Here is a 23,914-nt window from a genome sequence, read left to right on the forward strand (position 1 = left end):
TTTATCCATCCTAGAATCTTTCCTGTAATACCACGGGCTTGTAGCTTGTTAAGCAGTCTCATGTGTGGTACCTTGTCAAAGGCCTTCTGAAAATCCAAGTACACAACATCTACCGATTCTGCTTTGTCTATCCTGCTTGTTATTTCTTCAAAGAATTCCAGATTTGTCAAGCAAGATTTTCCCTTGAGGAAACCATGCTGACTACGGCCTATTTTATCACATGCCTCCAAGTACCCTGAGACTTCACCCTTTGCAATCAACTCCAACACCCGTTCATCAGGATAGGTGCAGTTGGCAGATCTGCTGCTTCTGAGCTCCAGTGGTCCGTACACACATGACCTCTCTGTGGAGTTTGCACATTCACCCCGTGACTGTACGTTCCCTCCCATACCCCAGCAATGTGAAGGTCCTGTAGACTGACCTAGCATGCTGGTAAGTGGTAGTATCTGGCAAAATAAAATGGAATTAGTGTAAATAGGTGCTTAATGATTGGAATGGACTCTATATGCCACAGGGCTATTTCTGTATGCTATGGGCAAACTAGCAGGCATACCTTTGTCGCTTTCCAGCAAGGCTTTTGTTTTCATCCACGGAGCTCTGCCTCTGGCTCCCGCCAGACTCTGATTATTTCGTTCATCCACTGAATTCCCAGGCTGCCCACTAATTAAGCACTGTTCAATTTGCTTATTGATCATATCTTCTGAAGAAAATGTCATTTTCACCACCTCTGAAAACAGCCTCAACACTCGCTCATGAGAAATCTCCAGGTTTTTCCTGAGTGGTAACAAAAGACACCAATTTACTATATAGGCTAATGAAAGTACTTCAAAAATATTACACACTGGAGTGTTAGCTTTGTCTACATCATCAGAAGTTAATTCAACATTGTTCCCAATAGTAATAACTCTGTGTTAGATGCTCCAAAAACATCTCTGTGTTAGATGTTCCTGTATAAACGTAGCCCAAGGCTGCAACAGAGCAGAGTTCAATCTTTTCAGGCATTAAGCAGTAATTTTTATACTATGGTTAATTAGATATACGGATACTTAAGATCAGCTGGCATCTTCTCAGTACAGGCAAGCCATTGGATAAGGCATAAGGAAATCTGAATCTGACTTCAGAATAAGAAGCAATAAAAAAACTGAAAGATGATATTGCGATTCACTACTTGAGATTCAAATGGAGAATATTTACACCAAGTTATTTATTCGGCCCTGTAAGAGCAACAGTGAAAAGTGGTGTGCCTCAGGGATCAACGTTGGATCCTCTGTTGTTTGTCTTGTACATTAATGATTTGGATGAGAACAAAGATAGCGTATTCAGATAGTTTGAGGATCATCCAAAATAGGTGGCATAGTGGATTGTAAAGGTGGTTGTCTAGATTATACAGGAATTGGATCAACTGGGAAAGTAGGTAGAAGTAAATTAAATCAGGCAATTGTGGTGATGCATACACAGCGACTGGTAGTGCCCTGTGGAGTGTTGTAGAACAGATAGACCTAAGAGAATAAGTGTACAGTTCCCTAAAAGTGATGACACGGTTAGACAAGCTGGTCAATAAGGCATGGTGCAAGCCTTCATTGTACAGGGCATTGAGTACAAGATTTGAGATATCATGTTATAGCCATTCAAGATGTTGGTGAGACTGCACTTGGAAACTGTGTGCAGTTCTAGTCACCAAACACAGGAAGAATGTGATTAAGCTAGAGAGCGTGCAGGGGTGTTTCACAATGTATTGCTGAGACTAGATGGGCTAGAACTGTTCTCCCTGGAGTGAAGGAGGTTGACGGGTGATCTTAAACAGAATTATAAAATCATAATGGCAGAAATGTTAGAAATAGTCTTTTCCCCCCCTCAGAGTAGGTGAGTCTGAAACAAGAAGGCATAGGTTGCAGGTAAGAGGGGAAAGATTTAATGGTTACCTGAGAAAATTATTCCACACAAAAGATGGTGCGTAAATGCAATGAGGAGCCAGAAGATGTGGTAAAAGACAGCATTGCAGCACTTAAAAGACGTAAAACATTTAGGGATCTGGACCAAACGCAGGTAGACATCTGGGTCAGCAATGCCAAAATGCGCAAAGGGCCTGTTTCAATGCTACAGGGCATTAACCTCAATCACATTTTAAGTTACAAATGTATGAGGGATGGGAGAACAAAAGAGCATAAGACATAAGAACAGAATTAGGCCAATATGCGATGTCTGTGGTAAGATGGAGAAAAGGAGAGACTAAACGAATTACAATGGTAATACTAGCTCAAAAAGGATTAAAAAGGGCTGTGAATAAAACACTGTGATTCAGGAACAGCTTCTTCCCCTCTGCCATCCGATTCCTAAATGGACATTGAAGCTTTGGACACCTCCTCACTTCTTTTAAATATACAGTATTTCTGTTTTTTGCACATTAAAAAAAATTTATTCAATATACCTAATCGATTTACTTGTTTACTTATTATTGTTTTATTTTACTATTATTTTTTCTCCCTCTGCTAGATTATGTATTGCATTGAATTCTGCTGCGAAGTTAACAAATTTCACGTCACGTGCCGGTGATAATAAACCTGATTCTGATTGCATCTTATAGTCTCAGCTATTACTTATATAGAAACATGGAAACCCGACAGCACAAAACAGGCCCTTCGGCCCACAATGCTGTGCCGAACATGTACTTACTTTAGAAATTACCGAGGGTTACCCATAGCCCTCTAGTTTTCTAAACTCCGTGTACCCATCCAAGAGACTCTTAAAAGACCCTATTATATCCGGCTCCACCACCATTGCCGGCAGCCCATTCCATGCATTCACCACTCTCTGAGTAAACAACTTACCCCTAATATCTCCTTGATAATTCATGAAATGAATTGGCTAGATGACTCCTTCTGTGATTATGGAACCTTATGATGAAGCCAAAGTGCATCCTGTTTTCAATGGATAGAAGCTATCTAGTGGTATTGAGATACAGCCTGGAGCCAACCACACGTTTCTCCTGCACCTACCTGCATGACTAGTACAGTGAAGGAGAGTGGTAACAAATCACAACTTATGCCAAACTGGCTAGCTCCAATTATACCACCAGCTAAATGACTATAAAATAACTATATTTGGCCCATTATTAGTTTTGCCTTCAATATACTATAATTCCAAGTAAACTGATCACCAAAGTCCGAGACTAGAGAACCAATATCTCCCTCTGCAACTGGGTCATTGACTTTCTGACCAAAAGACCACAACAGTAAGGACAGGTAGCAGAACGGCCACCATGATTATTCTCAACACTGGTGCCCAACAAGTCTGCATCCTCAGCCCCTTATTCTACTCCCTACAGACTCTTGACTGTGTGGCCAGAATCTACTGTAACTCTATCTACAAGTTTGCAGATGATAACACTATCATGGGCCATATCTCAAATAATGACGACTCAGTAGTACAGGAAAGAGAAATGAGTGCTTAGTAAGGTGCTGTTATGACAACAATCTTTCCCTCAATTTCAGCCAAAAAAAAGTTATTGCTGACTTCAGGAAGAAGGGCAATGTCTCTATAAACAGTGTTCAGGTCAAGAGGGTTGAGAGCTTTGAGTTCCCAGAACATCACCAATAACCTGTCCTGACAACCACAGAGATGCTATGGTTAAAAAAGGTTAAAAAAAACAATGCCTGTATTGACACTGATCGGCTTTTATTGATACATCCTACTGTTTTTGGTGGATTACAGATTGCTCTGCTCGTGATCTCAAAACTGTAGAGTTGTGAACACAGCTCAGCATATCATGAAAACCCGCTGCCCCTCTCTGGACTCTGTCTATATTTCTTACTGCCTGGGCAAAGTAGTCAGCATAATAAAAGACCCCATCCCCCCAGATATTCTCTCTTTTCTCCTCTCCCATTGGGCAGAAGCTACAAAAGCCTGAAAGTACATGCCACTAAGCTCAAAGATAGCTTTTATCCTACTGTTAGAAGAAACTGAATGGTTTCCTGTGCAATAAAATGGACTATTGACTTAACAATCTATCTCATTGTGAATTGGTATCCTATCGCCTATCTGCATGCACTTTCTCTGTAATTGTTACATTTTATTCAACATTCTGATATTGCCTTATCTTCTACTACCTCAATGCACTGTGTAATGAATAGTACGCAAGCTTTTTACTGTACCTCAATACACATGACAATAATAAGCCTATCCAGTCATTCACTCAATCTATATCACGTTGCAGAACCATGATATCATTGTCACGATATGCCCTCCCATATATTTTCATATCAACAAATCTGGATACTTTACAGTCTGCCCCTTTTCTGGATAATTACTATAAATCATGAATAATTGCAACCAAGCAGTAAACCTTGGGTCACTCCACTAGTTGTGTCCTTCCAACCTTAAAAAATCCATTTATTCTCTTCTTCTATGCTACAACCAATCTTCAATTCACTGCCAATACACTTCTGACAATACCACAAGTTCTTAATAGGTGACAGCCGGTAAAATGTCTTCTGAAGAAGCAAAGGCAAAAATGTCAAAAGTTACCGTTCATTTGTTACTCGTTCAAGGTCTGAGCGCAGCATTGCAACCAGATTGCCTCCTTCTTCATTTTCTCGATCTCGACGCTCCAATAGAGTATCCAGCTCCGAGCTCTTGTCCTGTATTTCTTTCTGCAGCTAAGGAAGTAACCAGAGAAAAACTAAAATGTAAAGATTGGTCACTCAGGTTTTACTTATTTTCACACAAAAAACAAAAACTGCATGAACGAACTTGGGGATTGTGTCTGCTTTCACCACTTTGTTCCACGCTCACACCACCCCCAAAGAAGAGCTCCACACCCCACCAGTTTCCCCTTAAATATTTCACCTTTCACTCTAAACCCATGACCCTAGTTCTAGTCTCACCCAACCTCAGGGGAAAGAGGCTGTATGTATTCACCTTATCTAACCCTCTCATAACTCTATATACCTATATAAGATCTTCCCTCATTCTCCTACGCTCCATGGAATGAGGTCCTAACCTATTTGACGTTTCTCTGTAACTGAAGTCCTCTAGTCCTGGTAACATTCTTGTAATTTTTTTGCTACTCTTCCAAGTTTACTGATACCTTTCCAGTGGGTAGGTGACCAGATTGCATACAGTACTCCAAATTTGGCCATAAAACTTCAACATCCCAACTCCTGTACTCAATACTTCGATTTATGAAGGCCAACGTGTCAAAAGCTCTCTTTACGACCTTATCCATCCGTGATATCACTTTCAAGCAATTATAGATCTATACTCTCAGTTCCTCTTGTTTTCCTGGTTTGGCTATTTCTTATCATAATGGACCATGCCACTATCAATTTCTATTAAAAAAAAGGAAGCTGGTTAAGTATCTTGACTTGTGATTAAAAATGACAGCATAAAAAAAAGGAACAAAACCAGTCGTCGTATTACTGACATCATTAATGTACGCGCCTTCATATTGTTTTATCTGAATGATGTTCTCAATTTCCTTTCTCAGTTCTGGGACTTATCAGGGTTAGACAGTAGATAAAAGATTTTCACAAGACTGGGCAACATGTTGTTATGGGTGAAAATGAGTGACAAGAGACAGAGCAACAAGACAGTCTCATTTAATTGAGTAATTAACTTAAAAGGGAATTGACAGAGAACTGAATATAGTAGCCCTATCAGAGAGGCTAAAGAGGAGGACAGGAAATATAAACAATATATAAGATGCTGGGAAGTATTTTACAGTAAAGGCCCTCTGTTGAAACAAGTAATGCAAACCTTAAACAGGGATGACAAAGATATTTTGAAATATGCAGGATTTTACTTTGTTAGGGATACATAATGTCACCTGGATCTTGCGAGATTGCCACTTTCAAGGATTCTTTACAACTCATGCTCTCAGTATTATTTTTATTTGCACAATTTGTCTTCTTTTGCACATTGGTTTGTCAGTCTTTGTCTATGTATAGCTTTTTGTAAACTTTATTGTACTTTTTTCCCTGTAAATGCCTGCAAGAAAATGAATCTCAAGATATTATATGGTAATATACGTATATGTACTTTGATAATAAATTTGCTCTTAACTTTAAAACTTTTGTTTAGCAATTTGCCAACTTTGATGGCCATCACTGCAGCAGGATTTATACTATGTCAAAAAGCTCTCCTTGGTTCACCTCAAAAATTCGACCCCTTTGAACCTTATATGCAAAGGCTACGCCAGTTAATATCCCACCATTGCTCTGCACTGTGGCAGCAGGTCATTATTATAGAAGGGATGAGTTTAAACTCTATTTCCCTCGTGCATTGTTTTGCAACTGATTATTTGTTTTATCTCTTTATTGCATCCTGCCTTCTACCCACTGTATTCCAGGGCCATGAAATAAATTCCCTGTGCTACTCCCCTCTTCTGATTAACAATTATCATTCTATTGAGTCTCTATTATACCTTTCATTCTGCTAATTGTGAAGTGCAATTTGTTAGGTAATAAAGACTAACAGAAAGGACAGTAAAACATAGACACATGGGGAAAAGCACTCATGGAATCTATTGCTTGTGAGGCAAGGAAAACAAGCCTTCATAACACACAAACTAAGTCTCAGTCAGACTACTGTATTCAATATGGGTGCCAGACTTTTGGAAAATGTTAAAGCCTGAGGGAGACTTAGTAGAAACATATCAGAAGAAAGACAGCACAGTAGCATAACATTTGCAGTGTCAACAATGTGTTCAATTCCTGCCACTGTCTGTAAGGACATTCTCTGTGACCATGTGGCTCTGGTTTCCATCCACAGTTCCAATCTATACAGGTAGTAAGAGTTAGTAAATTGTGGACATGCTATGTTGGTGCCAGAATCATGGTGACACCTGTGTGTGGCCCCCACCACAACCCTTAGACTGTGTTGGTTGTTGGCACAAACAACACATTTCTCTGTATGCTTCAATGCACATATGACAAATAATGCTAATTTAATTGTTATTTTTTTTTTAAAAAGAGTTCAATTTTATGGAGAGACTAAAAAAGATTTTTAAAAGATATTCAAACTCAAAGAGTCTGGATTAAATAAATATTGGAGGTATTCTCAAACCAGACTGCTTATGATTTTAAATATGTTCTATTGATCAGACAATGTTCAACTTCAATCGTTACTTCCCTCATTATGAATCATTCATGCCTGCACACTGATCAGGTCTGTGACTAGTGGTGTTACACAGGGATCCATGCAGGGGCCTCTGCTGTTTAGAACTTGGATGAAAACATGAATGGATGGGTTTGTGGATGACATGAAGATTGGTAGCATTGTGTGTAGTATAGTCAAATGATACAGCAGGATATAGATCAGTTGCAGATACGAGTGGAGTAGGGAAGTAGCAAATCAAATCTGATCTGGGCAACTGTAAGGAAATCAAATGTAAAGAAAAATGTACACAGTTAATGCGGGATCCTGAACAGCGTTACAGTACAGAAAGATCTTGGGTTCTCTGAAAATGGCCACAGAAGTTGATAAGATGATAAGGAAAGCATACAGCATGTTTGATTTTATTAGTTGAGCCACTGGGTTCCAGAATCAGGAAATTGCGTTACACCTTTATAAAACTCTAGTTAGGCCACATCTGGAGTATTGTATTCAATTCTGTTCACCTCACTATAGGAAGTCGAGGCTGTAGAAAGAGTGCAGAAGAGGTTTACCAGGAAACTGCCGGGATTAGAGGGTATGTGCAATGAGGAAAGGGAGGACAAACGGGTTATTTTCCCTGAAGGGGCAGAGGCTGAGGGGAGACCTGATAAGACTGTGAAGTATAGATTGAGTAGATGGCAGGTATCATTTTCCCAGGGTGGAAATGTTTAATACTAGAGTGTATGTACTTAAGTTGAGAGGAGGAAAGTCCAAAGGAGATGTGTGGTTCAGGAGATGCTTTTTTAAAAATATCAGTGATGGGGTGTCTGGAATGTGCTGCCCAAAGTGGTGGTGGAGGCAGATATGGCATAAGTATTAAAGTGACTCATAGATAGACACATAAGTATGCAGAGAATGCAGGGATAAGGACCATTTGCAGGCAGAAGGGATCAGTGTAAATATCAGCAGAAACTTAATTCAGCAAAAGGGCTGTTCCTGTGCTGTACTGTTCAATATTCTAATCACCAGCGTGCAGAGCTACAGTTTGTGGAAACTGGAAGATCTATTACAGCCACACTGCAAGTTCAACAATGCCACCCAAACTCAGGAAAATCAAGGAAAGTACACACATCGGAACGCTGCTTCTAAGTTTGACTCTGTTATGACAGTGTATAATGCTATTCCCGTTTCTATCCCTGGATCAAAGATCTTGAAGATCTAGCTAACTGTGGATGCAGCAGTTACTGTAATTGCGAGGATGGCGCTGGAAGTGTGATGACACTTGTGGGCTGCCCCAAGCACAATCTCACTGATTTGATACCACACAAATGACACATTTCACTATGTTTCAATGTACATGTGACAAATAAAGTTCATCTTTAAACAGAACATGTACAAGATCACAAGACAAAGGAGCAGAAGTAGGCCATTCGGCCCATCGAGTCTGCTCTGCCACTCCACCATGAGCTAAACTACTCTCAAATCTAGTTCCAATTTCTTGCTTTTTCCCCATAGCCCTTGATACCCTGACTAATTAGATACCTATCAATCTCCTCCTTAAACACCCGCAATGATCGGGCCTCCACAGCTGTATATGGCAACGAATTCCATAAATCCACGACCCTCTGGCTAAAAAAATTTCTCCTCATCTCTGTTTTAAATAAGTACCCTCTAATTCTAAGGACTGTTGCCTCTTGTACTGGACTCACCCACCAAGGGAAACAGCCTTTCCACATCTACTCTGTCCGACCCTTTCAACATTCGAAATGCTTCTATGAGATCCCTTCTCATTCTTCTATACTCTAATGAATACAGTCCAAGAGCCAACAAACGTTCCTCATATGTTAGCCCCTGCATTCCAGGAATCATCCTCATAATCTTCTCTGAACTCTCTCCAACATCAGTACATCCCTTCTAAGGTAGGGGGTCCAAAACTGCACACAGTATTCCAATTGAGGTCTCACCAGTGCCCCATAGAGCCTCATCAATACCTCCTTACTCTTATACACTATTCCTCTTGAAATGAATGCCAACATAGCATTCGCTTTCCCTACCGCCGATCCAACTTGGTGGTTAACCTTTAGGGTATCCTGCACCAGGACCCCCCAAGTCCCTTTGCACTTTCAATTTTTGAATTTTCTCCCCATCTAAATAATAATCTGCCCGATTATTTCTTCTTCCAAAAAATACAATCGTACATTTTTCAACATTGTATCTCATCTGCCATTTCTTTGCCAACCTTCCTAAACTGACCAAGTCTCTCTGCAACCTTTCCGTTTCTTCAACACTTCCTGCTCCTCCACCTATCTTGGTGTCATCCGCAAACTTAACCACAAAACCATTTAATCCATAATCTAAATCATCAATATATATTGTAAAAAGAAGTGGCCCCAACACTGACCCCTGCGAAACACCACTAGTAACCGGCAACCAATCAGAATAGGATCCCTTTATTCCCACCCTTTGCTTTCTGCCTATCAGCCAATGCTCCACCCATTTCAATATCTTTCCTATAATTCCGTGGGCTCTCATCTTATTAAGCAGCCCCTTATGCGGCACCTTATCGAAGGCCTTTTGAAAATCCAAATACACAACATCCACAGCCTCTCCCTTGTCAATCTTATTTGAGATTACCTCAAAAAATTCCAATAGGTTGATGAGGCAGGATCTTCCCTTCATGAAACCATGCTGGCTTGGGTCTATCTTGTCATGCACCTCGAGGTATTTCATAACCTCGTCCTTGAGGATCGACTCCAATAACTTTCCAACTACCAATGTCAGACTAATAGGTCTGTAATTTTCTTTTTGCTGCCTCCCTCCTTTCTTAAACAGCGGAACTACATTTGCGACCTTCCAGTCATCCGGACCAATGCCAGAGTCTATTGATTCCTGGAAGATTATTTCCAATGCCTCCACAATCTCCAAAGCCATCTCCCTCAGAACCCCTGGGTGCACCTCATCCAGTCAGGGAGACTTAGCTATTCTTAGTCCATTTAGCTTCTCAAGCACTTTCTCTCTGGTAATCTTGACTGTACCTAATTCTATTCCCTGAGACCTCTGGCTTTCGGGTATGTTGCTAACGTCTTCTTCCACTGTGAAGACTGATGCAAAATACTCATTCAGTTCCCCTGCCATCTCGTGTTACCCATTATAATTTCTCCAGCATCATTTTCAATCGGTCCTTTAACTACCTGTGTCACTCTTTTACTCTTCATATATTTTAAAAAACTCTTAGCATCCTTTTTATGTTAATTGCCAACTTCCTTTCATAATTCATCTTTTCTTTCCTAATGACTTTCCTAGTTTCCTTCTGTAAGTTTTTAAAAGTCATTCAGTCCTCAGTTTTCCCACTAATTTTTGCTTCCTTGTATGCTGTCTCTTTTGCTTTTATTTTAGCCTTAACCTCTCTCGTTAGCCACATTTGTGCCATTTTTCCATTCATGATTTTCTTTTTTCTTGGAATATATTTTTCCTGCACTTTCCTTATTTCTTGTAGGAATTTCACCCAAATCTGCTCTACCGTCCCTTCATCTAGCTTACTTTTCCAATCGACTTCGGCCAGTTCCTCTCTCATACCACTGTAATTTCCTTTGTTCCACTGAAATATCGATACACCTGATATCAGCCTCTCCTTTTCAAATTTGAAACTGACTCAATCATATTACAATCACTACTTCCAGGAATACATTTAGGTCGGCATGACTATCGCCATAGGCAGAATATGTTGGCAATGCCAGTCAATACTGAGCTTTGCCAATGATCAGTCAAAATATAACAGTCTCCTAGTGCCCTGACCAATATTTATTCCTCAATCATCAAAATTACTACCTCTGTTTACGCGAGCTTATATGTACAAATTGAACACAAGGCATACAGCACAATTTCTTGAAAAAGATGAAACTCAGCAGTTTTTTCTTCAAACAGTACACCGCACACAAGGACTTTCAAAAACTTAACCTGTTTGTTTAGCTCTGTCTGCTGTTGGAGCTTTGCAGACAATTGTTTTTTCTCCTCTTGGTGCAATTGTTTAGCTTTGTCTTGTTCCTGAGAGAAGACCTCCTTCAATTCCTGGAGTGCATTGCTCTTCTCAGCTTCAAACTCATCCTGTACAGAAGGTAACAGTATTATAACTCTAAGAGGACAACTCTGAAATGCAGCAGGATATAGAACTATGATCAATGATTAGTCAGATTTTTAACCAAACAATATAACTTAAATATTGCTGGCATTGATCTCATATCCATTTCATTTTTAGGAAACTTAAGAGTTTTACAAATTATTGAAATGAATATGTCAGATCAAGTTTCCTCTAACATGACAACCAGTTGACAGGATTAAACCTTATTACCCATTTACTAAAATAAAATACAAATCTGATAAAGTATTTCTCTTTAACTCTCTTCCCCACTTCAAATCTTGGGCTTTTCAATTTGTTTTCTATTTTACTTCAAAAACTACATAAAGGCAATGGAAGATACAAGTAGACATGTTAAACAAGATCGTTAGGGAAGATAATTGTACATTATGTATAGAATATCACCCTGCAAAAGATATACATCCTATTTAAGGACAAAAAAAAATCCATCTTTGTATATTATTTTCATTTCAAAAGCTTGAAGAATTCAGTCTGAAATGAACACTTGTCAAAGAATGCAAGAACGCAGGACCAGCATTTAAAATATATTTGCAGGCAATGAAGGTTTGAGGACCAGGTCCACACCATAAAGTCATCAACAAACATGGATGTCACTTCCACAACTTACCCTATTGATAACTTGAACAAATCCTAGTCATATGTGAAAGACGTGAATGAAAAAAAAATGATATAATCAAATCATGTGTGCTGCTTGATATAGTCAAAGATAGAAATAAAGTAGACCTTAAGATCTGTAACATTCCCAAGTACAGAGCATGGCAATCCAACTGGTACTATTTTCTCTAATGTAACATGTCTGCCATTCCTCCTTTCCAAGTAATAAACAAACGACTAGTTCAAGTGCCATTTTGGGAAAGTATTCCCAATTCTAATAATATCCTTTATATTAACATTCTTCCTCCAATAGTGATCTGCATTGCCTCCTTACTTAACAAAAATGGACTTTTTATGGACTTTTCACTATTTACCTGTTCTAAATCAAGCAGAGTCACTCAAAGGCTAGAAGGAAATTTCAATTCTTCCTTCACAGACAGTATAGTACAGCACAGGAACAAAAATTTCAATATTCAATGTCTGCTCTGAATATGATGCTGAATTAAAATAAATTAGACACATTTCAGGATTATATATCCCTCACTCCTGTCAATGTTCACCTGAGTGAATGGGAAGAATGATCTGATAGGTATACAATAAGACCATAACCAGGAGCAGAATTAGGCCATTTGGCCCATTGAGTCTACCATTCAATCATGGTTGATTTATTATCCCTCTCACCCCATTCTCCAGCCTTCTCCCCATAACCTTTGATGCCCTTACAAACCAAGAATCTATTAACCTCTATTTTAAATATACTCAGACTCAATCACAGCCACTTATGGCAATGAACTCGACAGATTCATCACCATCTGGCTAAAGAAATTCCTCATCTCTGTTCTAAATGGATATCCCTCAATTCTGAGGCTCCCCTACTACAGAAAACATCCTCTCCACGTCTACTATCTAGACTCCTCAATATTCAATAGGGTTCAATGAGATCCCCTCTCATTTTAAAGGCCCAGAGCCACCAAACTCTCTGCATACGTTAACCTTTTCATTTTTAGGATCATTCTCGAGAACCTCTGGACCCTCTCCAAATCCAGCACATTATTTCTTAGAGATAAGGGGCCCAATGCTGCGCACAATATCTTAAATGCAACCTGACCAATGTCTGATAAAGCCTCAGCATTCCATCCTTGCTTTTTATATTCTAGTTCTCTCAAAATGAATGCTAACTTTGCACTTGCTTTTTTTTTTTACCATCAACTCAATCTGCAAGTTAACCGTTCAGGAACCATGCATGGGAACTCCAAAGACCCTCTGCACCTCTAATTTTTGAATTCCTCCCCCCCCCCCATTTAGGAAATAGTCTATGACTTTATTCCTTCTACCAACGTGCAAAAGCATACACCTCCTTGCACTGTATTCAATCTGCAACTTTTCTGCCCATTCTCCTAATCTGTTTAAGTCCTCTACAGACCACCTCTTCAATACTACTTGCCCCTCCAACTATCTTCGTATAGTCTGCAAAAAGTCCACACAATGTCGCTTATTGTGATCTTTTCCACTAATGTTGCAATTTTATTTTAAGTTTATAATGCTAGAACTTTATCCCTATGTGTAACTTTCAAAATACTATTTCAACATTCCATTCTTTTCTGAAAAGGTCTATTTAACTACAACTTCATTTCAAAAACTGCAATTTGCACTTTAGTTTTCAGCCAGGCACAATTTTTAAACTTAGAATAATATTCCTCCTGTATGTACAATGTAAATGGAAAACTATTAGACCACGTTTGTATATCTGAAACTATGCCTCTACCCTCAATGTCCTCTGTCCATCTAGTGGCACATGCCATAATTTTGACAAATTTATACCTTTGTTTTTCAGATCTTTGGCATAAGAATGTAAGAAATAGGACTTGATATGATCATACTTAAATGATCTGGGACTCAGCTCCACTTAACCACCCATTTTCCATACGTCTTCACTCCCCTATAAAATAAAAGCTTTTCTTGTTCTCGCATATATTCAGTAGCTCAAGTTCTACATTTTTTATGATGTAGAACTACAATGATTCTCAACCATCAGACAAAAAAAATTCCTGCGCATCTCTATCTTAAAAGAATGACCCTTTATTCTGAAACAAGAGCAATATTGGAACACATCCTCAGTGTCTGAACTGAAAAGCTAACCTGCAAAAGCCTAATCTTCTCAATCATTCTTTCATCACCGGAATTAATTGAGTGCCTATAATTAAATGTATTCCTTGAACAAGACCAAAATTGTACACAAAACCTCGTGGTTGCACCAAAGTCCAATGCATTTGAAGGAAGACTTCTTTCTTTTGTTATGAAGGCCAGCAGTTCATTTGTCTTGCTAATTATTTATCTGTTTAACCTACCAGGCAGTCAGAACCACCACCACCCTCCTACCCATGGAGCAGCATTTTGCAGTTTACATAATTAAATCATGCTTTTCAATGCATTTGACCACATTTTAGTCCCTTTGCCAAACGTTCCCCACTCACTTAGCTATACCCTTTAATAACTTGTTTTACAACTTACCCTCATAAATTGCTTGTCAAATGCCTTTTTCACTGCCATATCGTGTCACTATTTTCAGAAAATTATAAACTAGATCCCCAAGGTCCTGCTCTATATTACAAACCACAGTCCAAGTAAGACAGATGTATTATTTCTTCACATTATTAAACACTATATTTTCAATTGGGAAAAGATCAGTGTTGCTTTTTTTTAAATCACCTTACAAAGTTATGAGACACTGGTCAAATATAATCAAACTATTTAATTAGAAAGACGTCCAATGCCACTTAAAGACTTGTATGCCCTACAACTCTGCATTCTTGATTACAGGTGCTACATTGAAGAAAAGGGCAGTTGAAGGAACTTGAAATATAATTCAAGTCTCTATTAAAACAAGAAAATACATTTTTTTACAAGAATTTTTATTTTATTGTATTTTTAAATACAAGAAAAACCTTTTTCTTTTAAAAAATTAAAAAATATCCCTAATTCCTCAAGTACATTACCTTCAGCTGCTTAATTTGCTGAGTAAGCAAGAACTCAGACTGCCTCTTGAGGAGTTCAAACTCTTCCTGGAATTGCAGTAGTTGCTGTGATTTCTCTTTTTCAAAGTTGGACTGCAGCTCCTGTTGCACTAGATTTATTTCTGAGTTGCATGCACGAACCTACCAGTCAAAAATAAAAATAACGAGGTCAACAGAGGCATCAAATTGTTCAGAGGGACAGGAATAGATGCTTTGTTTTCCAGCATTTCGGCGTTTCAGAAAAGATAGAGGAATGGGTGAGTTGTGTTATAAATAAAGGACAGTAACACAACTGCACTCAAAGGGGACATAATTAAGAAAAGCACAAACACTTGATGGGATTATACTACATGGATAATCCCCAAGGCCTAATGGATACCGATATCTTTGTGTCCTCACTAGCCACAGGCAAAGTCCCAGAGGACAGACCAGCTGCTAATGTTCCATTATTCAAAGGAAATAGGGATAATCCTGGAAACTATAGACTGGTGAGCCTCATGTTAGTGTTAGGGAAGTTAGTCTAGAGGATTCTTAGGGATAGGATTTATGACTTTGGAAAATGATGACCTAATTAAGGAGTCAGCATGGCTTTGTGCAGGGCAAGTCATATTTTACTAACCTGATTGAGTTTTTCAAGGAAGTGACAAAGGCAAAGCTGTGGATATTGTCTACATGGATTTTAGTACGATGTTTAACGAGGTCCTTTATAAGAAATTCTTCCAGAGGAGCAAGATGTATGGGATCCATAGTGAATTTGCCCACTTGGATTCAGAATTGACTTGCCCATAGAAAATAGAGGGTTAATGTGACTTATTCTGGTGGAGGTTTTTAACCAGTGGTGTTCTGCAGGGATCTGTACTAGGATCTCTGTTGCTTGTGATATACAGTACATAATTAACTAAGATGAAAACGTAGATGGGTGGGTTAGTAAGTTTGTAGAAGATGTGGAGGTTGGTGGTGTTGTGGATAGCATAGAAGAATGCCAAAAAAACATAGCAGGATACAGATACCGGTGGCGGGGGGAGGGGGAAGAGGAGAAAATCAGATGGAATTTAACTCGACCAAATGTGCATGTTACATTTTGGGCGATGACAGGTAAAGATGTAATACACTTAATGGCAAGATCCTTAACAGTGCTAATGTGCAGAGGGATCTTGCAGTTCAAGTTCAAAGCTCTCCCAATATGACAACATGGGTTGATAAGGTGGTAAAGGAAAGAGGCATCTGAGTGGTTAAGGAACTGAGTTCAAAAGTGAGGAATTTATATATAGTATCTGCACTCTGGGAGGACCAACCACAGTAGGTTTTACACGGTGAGCGGCAAGGCTCTGAGGAATGAGGTAGAACTGAGGGATCTGGGAATACAGATACATCATTCCTTGAAAGTGGCATCACAGGTAGACACGGTTGTAAAGAAAGCTTTTGACACATTGGCCTTCATAAATGAATGTACTGAGCACAGTGATTGGGATATTATGTTGAAATTGTCTGTTAGTGAGGCCCAATTTGGTGTTCATTCATTTGTAATGTGCCGTGTTGTATGACGTGGGTGATATGGTCTTTCCATGACCATGATTATTCATGGCAAATCTTTCTACAGAAGTGGTTTGCCATTGCCTTCTTCTGGGCAGTGTCTTTGCAAGATGGGTGACCCCAAACATTATCAATACTCTCCAGAGATTATCTGCCTGGCAACAGTGGTCACATAACCAGCAATTGTGATATGCACCAGCTGCTCGTACGACCATCCACCACCTGCTTCCATGGCTTCATGTGACCCTGATCTGGATGGGGGGGCGTGGGGGAGGGAGGTGGGGAGGCCAAGCAGGTGCTACATCTTGCCCAAGGGTAACCTGCAGCCTAGCAGAGGGAAGGAGCACCTTACACCTCCTTTGGTAGGGACTCAACTCCATCCCACCACCCCTAATTTGGACTATTGTGTCCAATTTTGGTCAATCTACCTACAGGAAAGATATAAAGATTGAAAGAGTGCAAAGAAAAGTTACAAGGATGTTGCCAGGAGGTTGAATAAGTTAGGACTTCATTGCCTAGAACACAGAAGATTGTGGGAAAGATTTGACAGAACTATACAGAATTATGAGGGCTATAGACAGGTAATGCAAGCAGGTTGTTTCCACTGAGGTTGGGTGAGACTACAACCAGAGGACATGGGTTAAGAGTGAAAGGTGAAATGTTTAAGGGGAACACAAGGGGAAACTACTTTGCTCAGAGGGTGGTGAGAGTGTGGAACGAGCAGCCATGCAAGTGGCAAATGCAGGTTCACTTTCAAAATTTAACAGAAATTTGGATAGGTACTTGGATGGGAGGGGTGGAGGGCTACAGAACTAGGCATATTAATGGTTTGGAATGGACAAGATAGGCCAAAGGGCCTGTTTCTGTGCCACAGAGGGAAGAGAGAAGAGGCTGTACTGATAGGAGACTCATTGGTTATGGGAACAGACAGGAGATTCTGTGGATGTGTATGAGATTCCCAAAAGTTATGTGGCCTCCCACATGCCAGGGTTGGATGTCACAGCATTCTTAAGGGAGAGGGTGAACAGCCAGAAGTTGTAGTACATATATTGGTACCAAAAACATAGCTAGGAAAAGGGCTGAGGTCCTGAAGAGTGAATTTGGGGAGTTAGGAAGGAAGGAAAATGCAGGATTTTAGCTCAAGGGTAGTAATCACTGGATTGCAGCCTGTGCCACAGGGCCACTGAGGGTAAAATCACAATATGTTAGTTGAAAGCATGGCTGAAGAGTTGGTGCAGGGTTTCATATTTGTGGATCACTGGGATCTCTTCTGGAGAAGGCACATCTCTACATAAGAGACAGGTTATACCACAACTTGACAGGGGCCAATGTCCTTGCAGTCAGGTTTTCTAGAGCTTTTGGGGAGGCTTTTAACTATGTTGCCACTGGGACAGAAACCAGGTTGTTAGGTCATTGATGTAGCTGTTGGTGTAAAGGCAGATGCAATTTAGGAGGAAAGCTGGGCAGTGGAAAAGGCATGGAAGTGTCGTGGTTAGCACTATCACTACGTGGTATGGAAGTGTAGTGGTTAGCACAACACTTTACAGTACAGACAATCCGGGATCAATTCCCACACTGCCTGTAAGGAGTTTATACCTTCTCCCTACGTGCCCACGTGGTTCTCCTCCAGGTGCTCTGGTTTCCTCCCACAGTCCAAAGACGTACCGGTTGATAGGTTAATTTGACATTGTAACTTGTCCCATGATTAGGCTGGGATTAATCGGCGGATGCTGGGTGGTGCGGCTCAAAGGGCCAGAAGGGCCCACTCTGCACTGCATCTCAGTAAAATAAATAAAAATAAAATCAATGCAGTCCTTTGGATGGGCTGAAATGTGTTATTTTTTCCCAAGTATGAAGTAAAAAGGGGGATGAACTTAGAGCATGGATCAGTACAATTTTGTGGCCAACACTGATATTTGGCTGCTGCAAGGACAGGTTGGCAACCTGATGTTCCAGGGTTTAGATGTTTCAAAAAGTATAGGGAGAGGAGTAGCGTTACTAATTACGGATAGTATTACAGCTGCAGAAAGAGAACGTCATGGAACATACATTGGGAGCAAATGCTCTAAGGGAAATGCACAGCAGTGTGAAGGTTGTTCAGGAAGCATTTGTATGGGGTTTGAATAGGTTTGTCCTATTAGATAGGGAAAGGATGGAAGGGCAAGAGAACTATGGTTGAGAGGTGGTACATTTAGTCAAGAAGGCGGAATCACACAAGTTATAGGAAGCAAAAATCAGACAAGGCTCTTGAGAACTACAAAGTAGCCAAAAAGGAACTTAAGAATGAACTCAGAGTTAGAAGGCAACATGAAGGTTATGGCAAATAGGATTAAGGAAATCCCCAAAGTATTTTACCCATATGTGAAGAACAGGAGGATAACTGGAGTGAAGATAGGACTGCTCAGGGATAAAGGGGGATAACGTGTCTAGAGTCAGAGGTGGTAGGAGAAGGCCTTAATGAATATTTGCCTCAGTATCTGTGTTTGCCATTGAGAGGAACCTTGACAAATGTGAGGTCAGCATAAACAGGCTGATATGTTGGACCATCTCAAGGTTAAGAGTTTTAGGGTTACAGTTTTTGAAAAATGTTAGCATAGATAATTCCACAGGGCCACACAGGATATACCCCAGTTTACTATAGGAAGCGAGGGAAGAAATTGCTGGGGTGTTGAAGATAATCTGTGTTCTCACTAGTAACACAAGTTGTAGTAGATGATTGGAAGATAACAAATGTTCCTTTGTTGAACATTATAGGGATAATCCTGGGAATTGTAGATCAGTGATTCTTATGTCAGAGGTGGGCAAACTAATGGAGAGGGTTCTTAGTAGTAAAATTTATAAGCATTTGGAGAAACAGACTTTATTAGGGACAGTCAGCATGATTTTGTGAGGGGCAGATTATGCCTGACTGAATTTTGAGAAAGTGACAAAAATTGAACGTAGAGCAGCAGATGTGTATATGGATTTTAGTAAGGCATTTCATAAAATTTGACATGGTAGGCTCACCAAGAAAGTCAGGAGACTTTCAAGTCAGGAAACTTGGCTGTGTGGGTTCAGAATTGGCTTGCCCACAGAAGGCAGAGTGTGGTAACAGTGTATTCTGCCTGGAGATCTGTGACTAGTGCTGTTCTGCAGTGATGTTTCTGGGACCTCTGCTCCTTGTGATTTCTAAAAATAATCCGGATGAGGAAGTGGAAGGCTGGATTAGTAAATTTGCAGATGACAAGATGGTTGGTAGTGTTGTGGAGACTGTAGAAGGTTTTGTAGGTCACATTGGGACATAGATGGGATGCAGAGCTAGGATAAGAATTGGAAGATGGAGTAAAATCCAGAAAGGTATGAAGTGATTTACTTTGGAAGCTCGAACTTGAAGGCAGAGTACAGGGCTAATGGCAGGATTCTTAGCCGTGAGGAGGAACACATGGATCTTGGGCTCCAAGTCCAAAGTTGCAGTGCAAGTTGATTGGGTGGTTAAGATGACATATGGTGTGCTGGCCTTCATTAATCGAGGCACTGAGTTCAACAGTCACAAGATAATGCTGCAGCTCTATAGAACTCTCGTTAGAGCACACTTGGAATATTGTGTTCAGTTCTGGTAGCCTCATTATAAGGATGTGGAAGCTACCGTATGTCAGAGGAGGTTTAGGATGCTGCCTGGACTACAGAACATGTCTTATGTAGAAAGGCTGAACGAGCTTTGGCTTTTCTCTTTGGAGTGAAGGAGAATGAGAGGCGACTTTATAGAGGTGCATAAGATTATAGCATTGGCAGCAGTGCCCTTTTTCCTGGGTGGCAATGGCTAATGCCAGAGAACATCCATTTAAGATGAGTGGAGGTTTAGGGATTTTAGGGAAGATGTCAGAGGCAGTTCTCCTCCCCCCCCCCCCCCCCCCGCCCACCCCCACATAGTGGTATGTGCCTGGAATACAGTGCTAGGTGCAGTGGTAGAGGCTGATACATTAGGAATGTTTAAGGATCTCTTAGAAGGGCACATATTGTTAGAAAAATTGAAGATTATGAGCTATGCAGGAGGGATGACCATTGAGTAGGTTTATCAAGATCAAAATAACATAACATACTATATTGTTCCGTTTTTAAAATTCTAGTTAGGCTACATCTGGCGTACTGCATTCACTTCTGGTTGTCTTATTATGTTGAAGATTTGGAGAGGGTGCAAAGAGGTTTACCAAGATGCTGCCTGGATCAGAAGGCATGTGCTATCAGAAGAAGTTGGGTATACTTGGACTAGTTTCCGTGGAGCTACAAAGGTGGTTGAAAAGATTGAGAGGCCAGCCAGTATTCCCCCCCCCCTCCCCCCAAGGGTTGAACACCCAACACCAGAGGGCATAGATTTAAAGTGACAGGGAGTAGAAGTGAAGGAGCGAAGGAGCATCTGTGTGTGTGTTCATACACACACACACACACACAGTGGCATGCAAAAGTTTGGGCACCTCTGGTCAAAATTTGTTACTGTGAATAGTTAAGTGAGTAGAACGTGACCTGATCTCCAAAAGTCAAAGTTAAAGATGAAACATTCTTTTCAACACTTTAAGATTAGTGTTTTTTTTTTTGTTTTATTCTGAACAATTTTAAAATGAAAAAAAAAGGAAAGGAGCACCATGCAAAAGTTTGGGCACCCTGAAAGATATGAGCTCTCAGACAACTTTTACCAAGGTCTCAGACCTTAATTAGCTTGTTCACAGTCATCGTTAGGAAAAGCCAGGTTATACAAATTTCAGAGCTTTATAAATACCCTGACTCCTCAAACCTTGTCCCAACAATCAGCAGCCATGGGCTCCTCTAAGCAGCTGCCAAGCACTCTGAAATTTAAAATAAGTGATGCCCACAAAGCAGGAGAAGGCTGTAAGAAGATAGCAAGGTTTTTTCAGGTAGCCATTTCCTCAGTTCGTAATGTAATTAAGAAATGGCAGTTAACAGGAATGGTGGAGGTCAAGTTGAGGTCTGGAAGACCAAGAAAACTTTCCGAGAGAACAGCTCGTAGGATTGCTAGAAAGGCAAATCAAAACCCCCGTTCGACTGCAAAAGACCTTCAGGAAGATTTAGCAGACTCTGGAGTGGTGGTGCACTATTCTACTGTGCAGTGACACCTGCACAAATATGACCTTCGTGGAAGAGTCATCAGAAGAAAACCTTTCCTGCCACAAAATTCAGCGTCAGAAGTTTGCAAAGGAACATATAAACAAGCTTGATACATTTTAGAAACAAGTCCTGTGGACTGATGAAGTTAAAATAGAACTTTTTGGCCGCAATGAGCAAAGGTATGTTTGGAGAATTTCATGAAAAGAACACCTCTCCAACTGTTAAGCACAGGGGTGGATCGATCATGCTTTGGGCTTGTGTTGCAGCTAGTGGCACGGGGAACATTTCACTGGTGGAGGGAAGAATGAATTTAATTAAATACCAGCAAATTCTGGAAGCAAACATCACACCATCTGTAAAAAAGCTGAAGATGAAAAGAGGATAGATTCTACTACAGGATAGTGATCCTAAACACACCTCAAGATCCACAATGGACTACCTCAAGAGGCGCAAGCTGAAGGTTTTGCCATAGCCCTCACAGTCCCCCGACCAAAACATCATCGAAAATCACACACACACACACGCAAGGTGGGTCCCGAGGATGCTCTGCAAGGTGTGTTGGTGAACGAAATATAATAGAGGCAATCAAGAGGCTCTTTAGGTAGATACATGAATGTATAGGAAATGATAGGAATGGACATTTTATAGACAGAAAGGATTAATTTAGTTAGGCATTTGATTAATTTAATTAGCTCAGCACTGCAGCATGAATTGAAGGGCCTGTACCTGAGCTGTATTATTCTACATTCTAACTTCATCATCATCATCATCATCAGGTGCCATGCCCAGTTTGAGCTTTGACTGCCAAGGCCCACACACTCCTGTTTTGGGTCAAGTGGATCAATTCATTGGTATTCATTTCCAATTCTCTGGCTGCTGTCTCCATCATCATTTGTCTTTGTCTTCCTCTTGCTTTCTTCCCTTCAATTTTTCCCATAATTACCATGCATTCTAACTCCTACTTCCTAATCACATGTCCAATGAAGTTACATTGCCTTTTCATGATCTCATACATTATTTCTCTTTTTGTGCTTGCTCTGTTCATGACATTCTCGTTAGGTATTCGTTTCGTCCACGATATTCTTTGCATCCTCCTCAAAAACCACATCTCTGCTGCTTCAATTTGTTTCCTCATATTACTAGATATCGTCCAACATTCTGAGCCATATAACATAACTGGATAAACGTAACATTTCAGTACTCTATAACATTCTATATTAAATTGCAAAATAGTAAGATTTTGCAAACTTTTATAACACCCCACAAAATCATCCAGAAATGTGCTAGTTGAATTTCTACACCAATTGTAAGGATTTGAGATAATTTAAAACAAAACTTTATTATTAAATTCAACAGGAAGTTAAAATCCATAATTTCCATGTAGCTCTGGTCACCACAATTTATTAACAGAAGTGAAGCTCTTTGAGAAGGTGCAAAGTTTTAACAGAATGGTTTCATCGATGACAGATTATTTAATCTAGGTTTTAACACCAGATTGACTTTGTTTTCCAGCTGCTGTTTTCGGATTTGAACTTGTATGCATATTTCCCCAGAAATCCAAATTACTCAATAATGTAATTACTATACCTATGAAAAAGCAAATCTCACAGTTGCAGAATTTAAACATTCTATGATAATAAATGAATCATGATTATGGCCTTTAAAATTAGCCTTGATGTCCAATTCTACATGCAAACTTTCTTCTAAATTGCAATTAAGTCATGAATGTTCTTCCATTGCACAGAGTTGAAACATGTGCTCCCACGTATCTGCTGTCCTTTCCTTCTTGGAGGTCAACTATTTTTTTTTGGTTTGAGGGATGCTGAAGACCAAGTTGCTCCAATGCACCTTGCAGTGACCAACACTGCAACTACCTGAAGCTAATTTTGGGCAAATTATGTTTTTTTAAGGTGGTGGATTGCCTATCAATTGATGGCTTCATCTGAATGCTGCAACAGTTCTTCAGTGTTGTCCTCAGCACCACTCTGACAAATAATGTGCATGAACACATTCCTAACATGCCTGAAACTAAGGAAAGCTTTGGGGAATCAAATGATGCATTTCACTGCAGCATACCCAGAGTATCCTACTTCCTATAGCAATTCTACTATCGCATACAAATGCTATTTATAGGGCAGGTTGTTAAGTTCCTGATCAATAGTGACCATCAGGATGTTATGGGTGTTTTAACTGTTGATCATAGAACAGGACAGGACATAAACAAGCCCTTTAGCCCACAACGTTATGCCAAACCAAATAAATTAATTAAACCAATTAAATTCATAATCAAATGGCTAACTAAGCTGCCTTCAGCCTACATAATGTCCATATCCTTGCATTTCCCTTATATTCCTGTGCCTATATAAACATCTCTTAAAAATCCACAATGTACCTGCCTCTACCACCACACTCCAAGCAGCACATT

The 23,914-nt window shown here is 40.0% G+C and overlaps 1 protein-coding gene across 3 annotated transcripts in view; it reads right to left on the reverse strand.

Annotated features, from left to right (window-relative positions):
- pcnt (pericentrin) overlaps positions 1-23,914 on the reverse strand; it is a 232,774-nt gene that overhangs the window by 123,315 nt on the left and 85,545 nt on the right. For all 3 annotated transcript variants that reach the window (XM_072261173.1, XM_072261172.1, XM_072261171.1), the window contains exons 22-25: positions 14,839-14,997; positions 11,050-11,196; positions 4,525-4,655; positions 554-774 (exon numbers count right to left, since the gene is read on the reverse strand). In XM_072261173.1, the coding sequence (XP_072117274.1) occupies positions 554-774; positions 4,525-4,655; positions 11,050-11,196; positions 14,839-14,997 (658 nt within the window). The remainder of the gene's footprint in view (positions 1-553; positions 775-4,524; positions 4,656-11,049; positions 11,197-14,838; positions 14,998-23,914) is intronic.

The sequence above is a fragment of the Mobula birostris genome, chromosome 6 (genome assembly GCF_030028105.1).
Source record: "Mobula birostris isolate sMobBir1 chromosome 6, sMobBir1.hap1, whole genome shotgun sequence".
NCBI lineage: Eukaryota > Metazoa > Chordata > Chondrichthyes > Myliobatiformes > Myliobatidae > Mobula > Mobula birostris.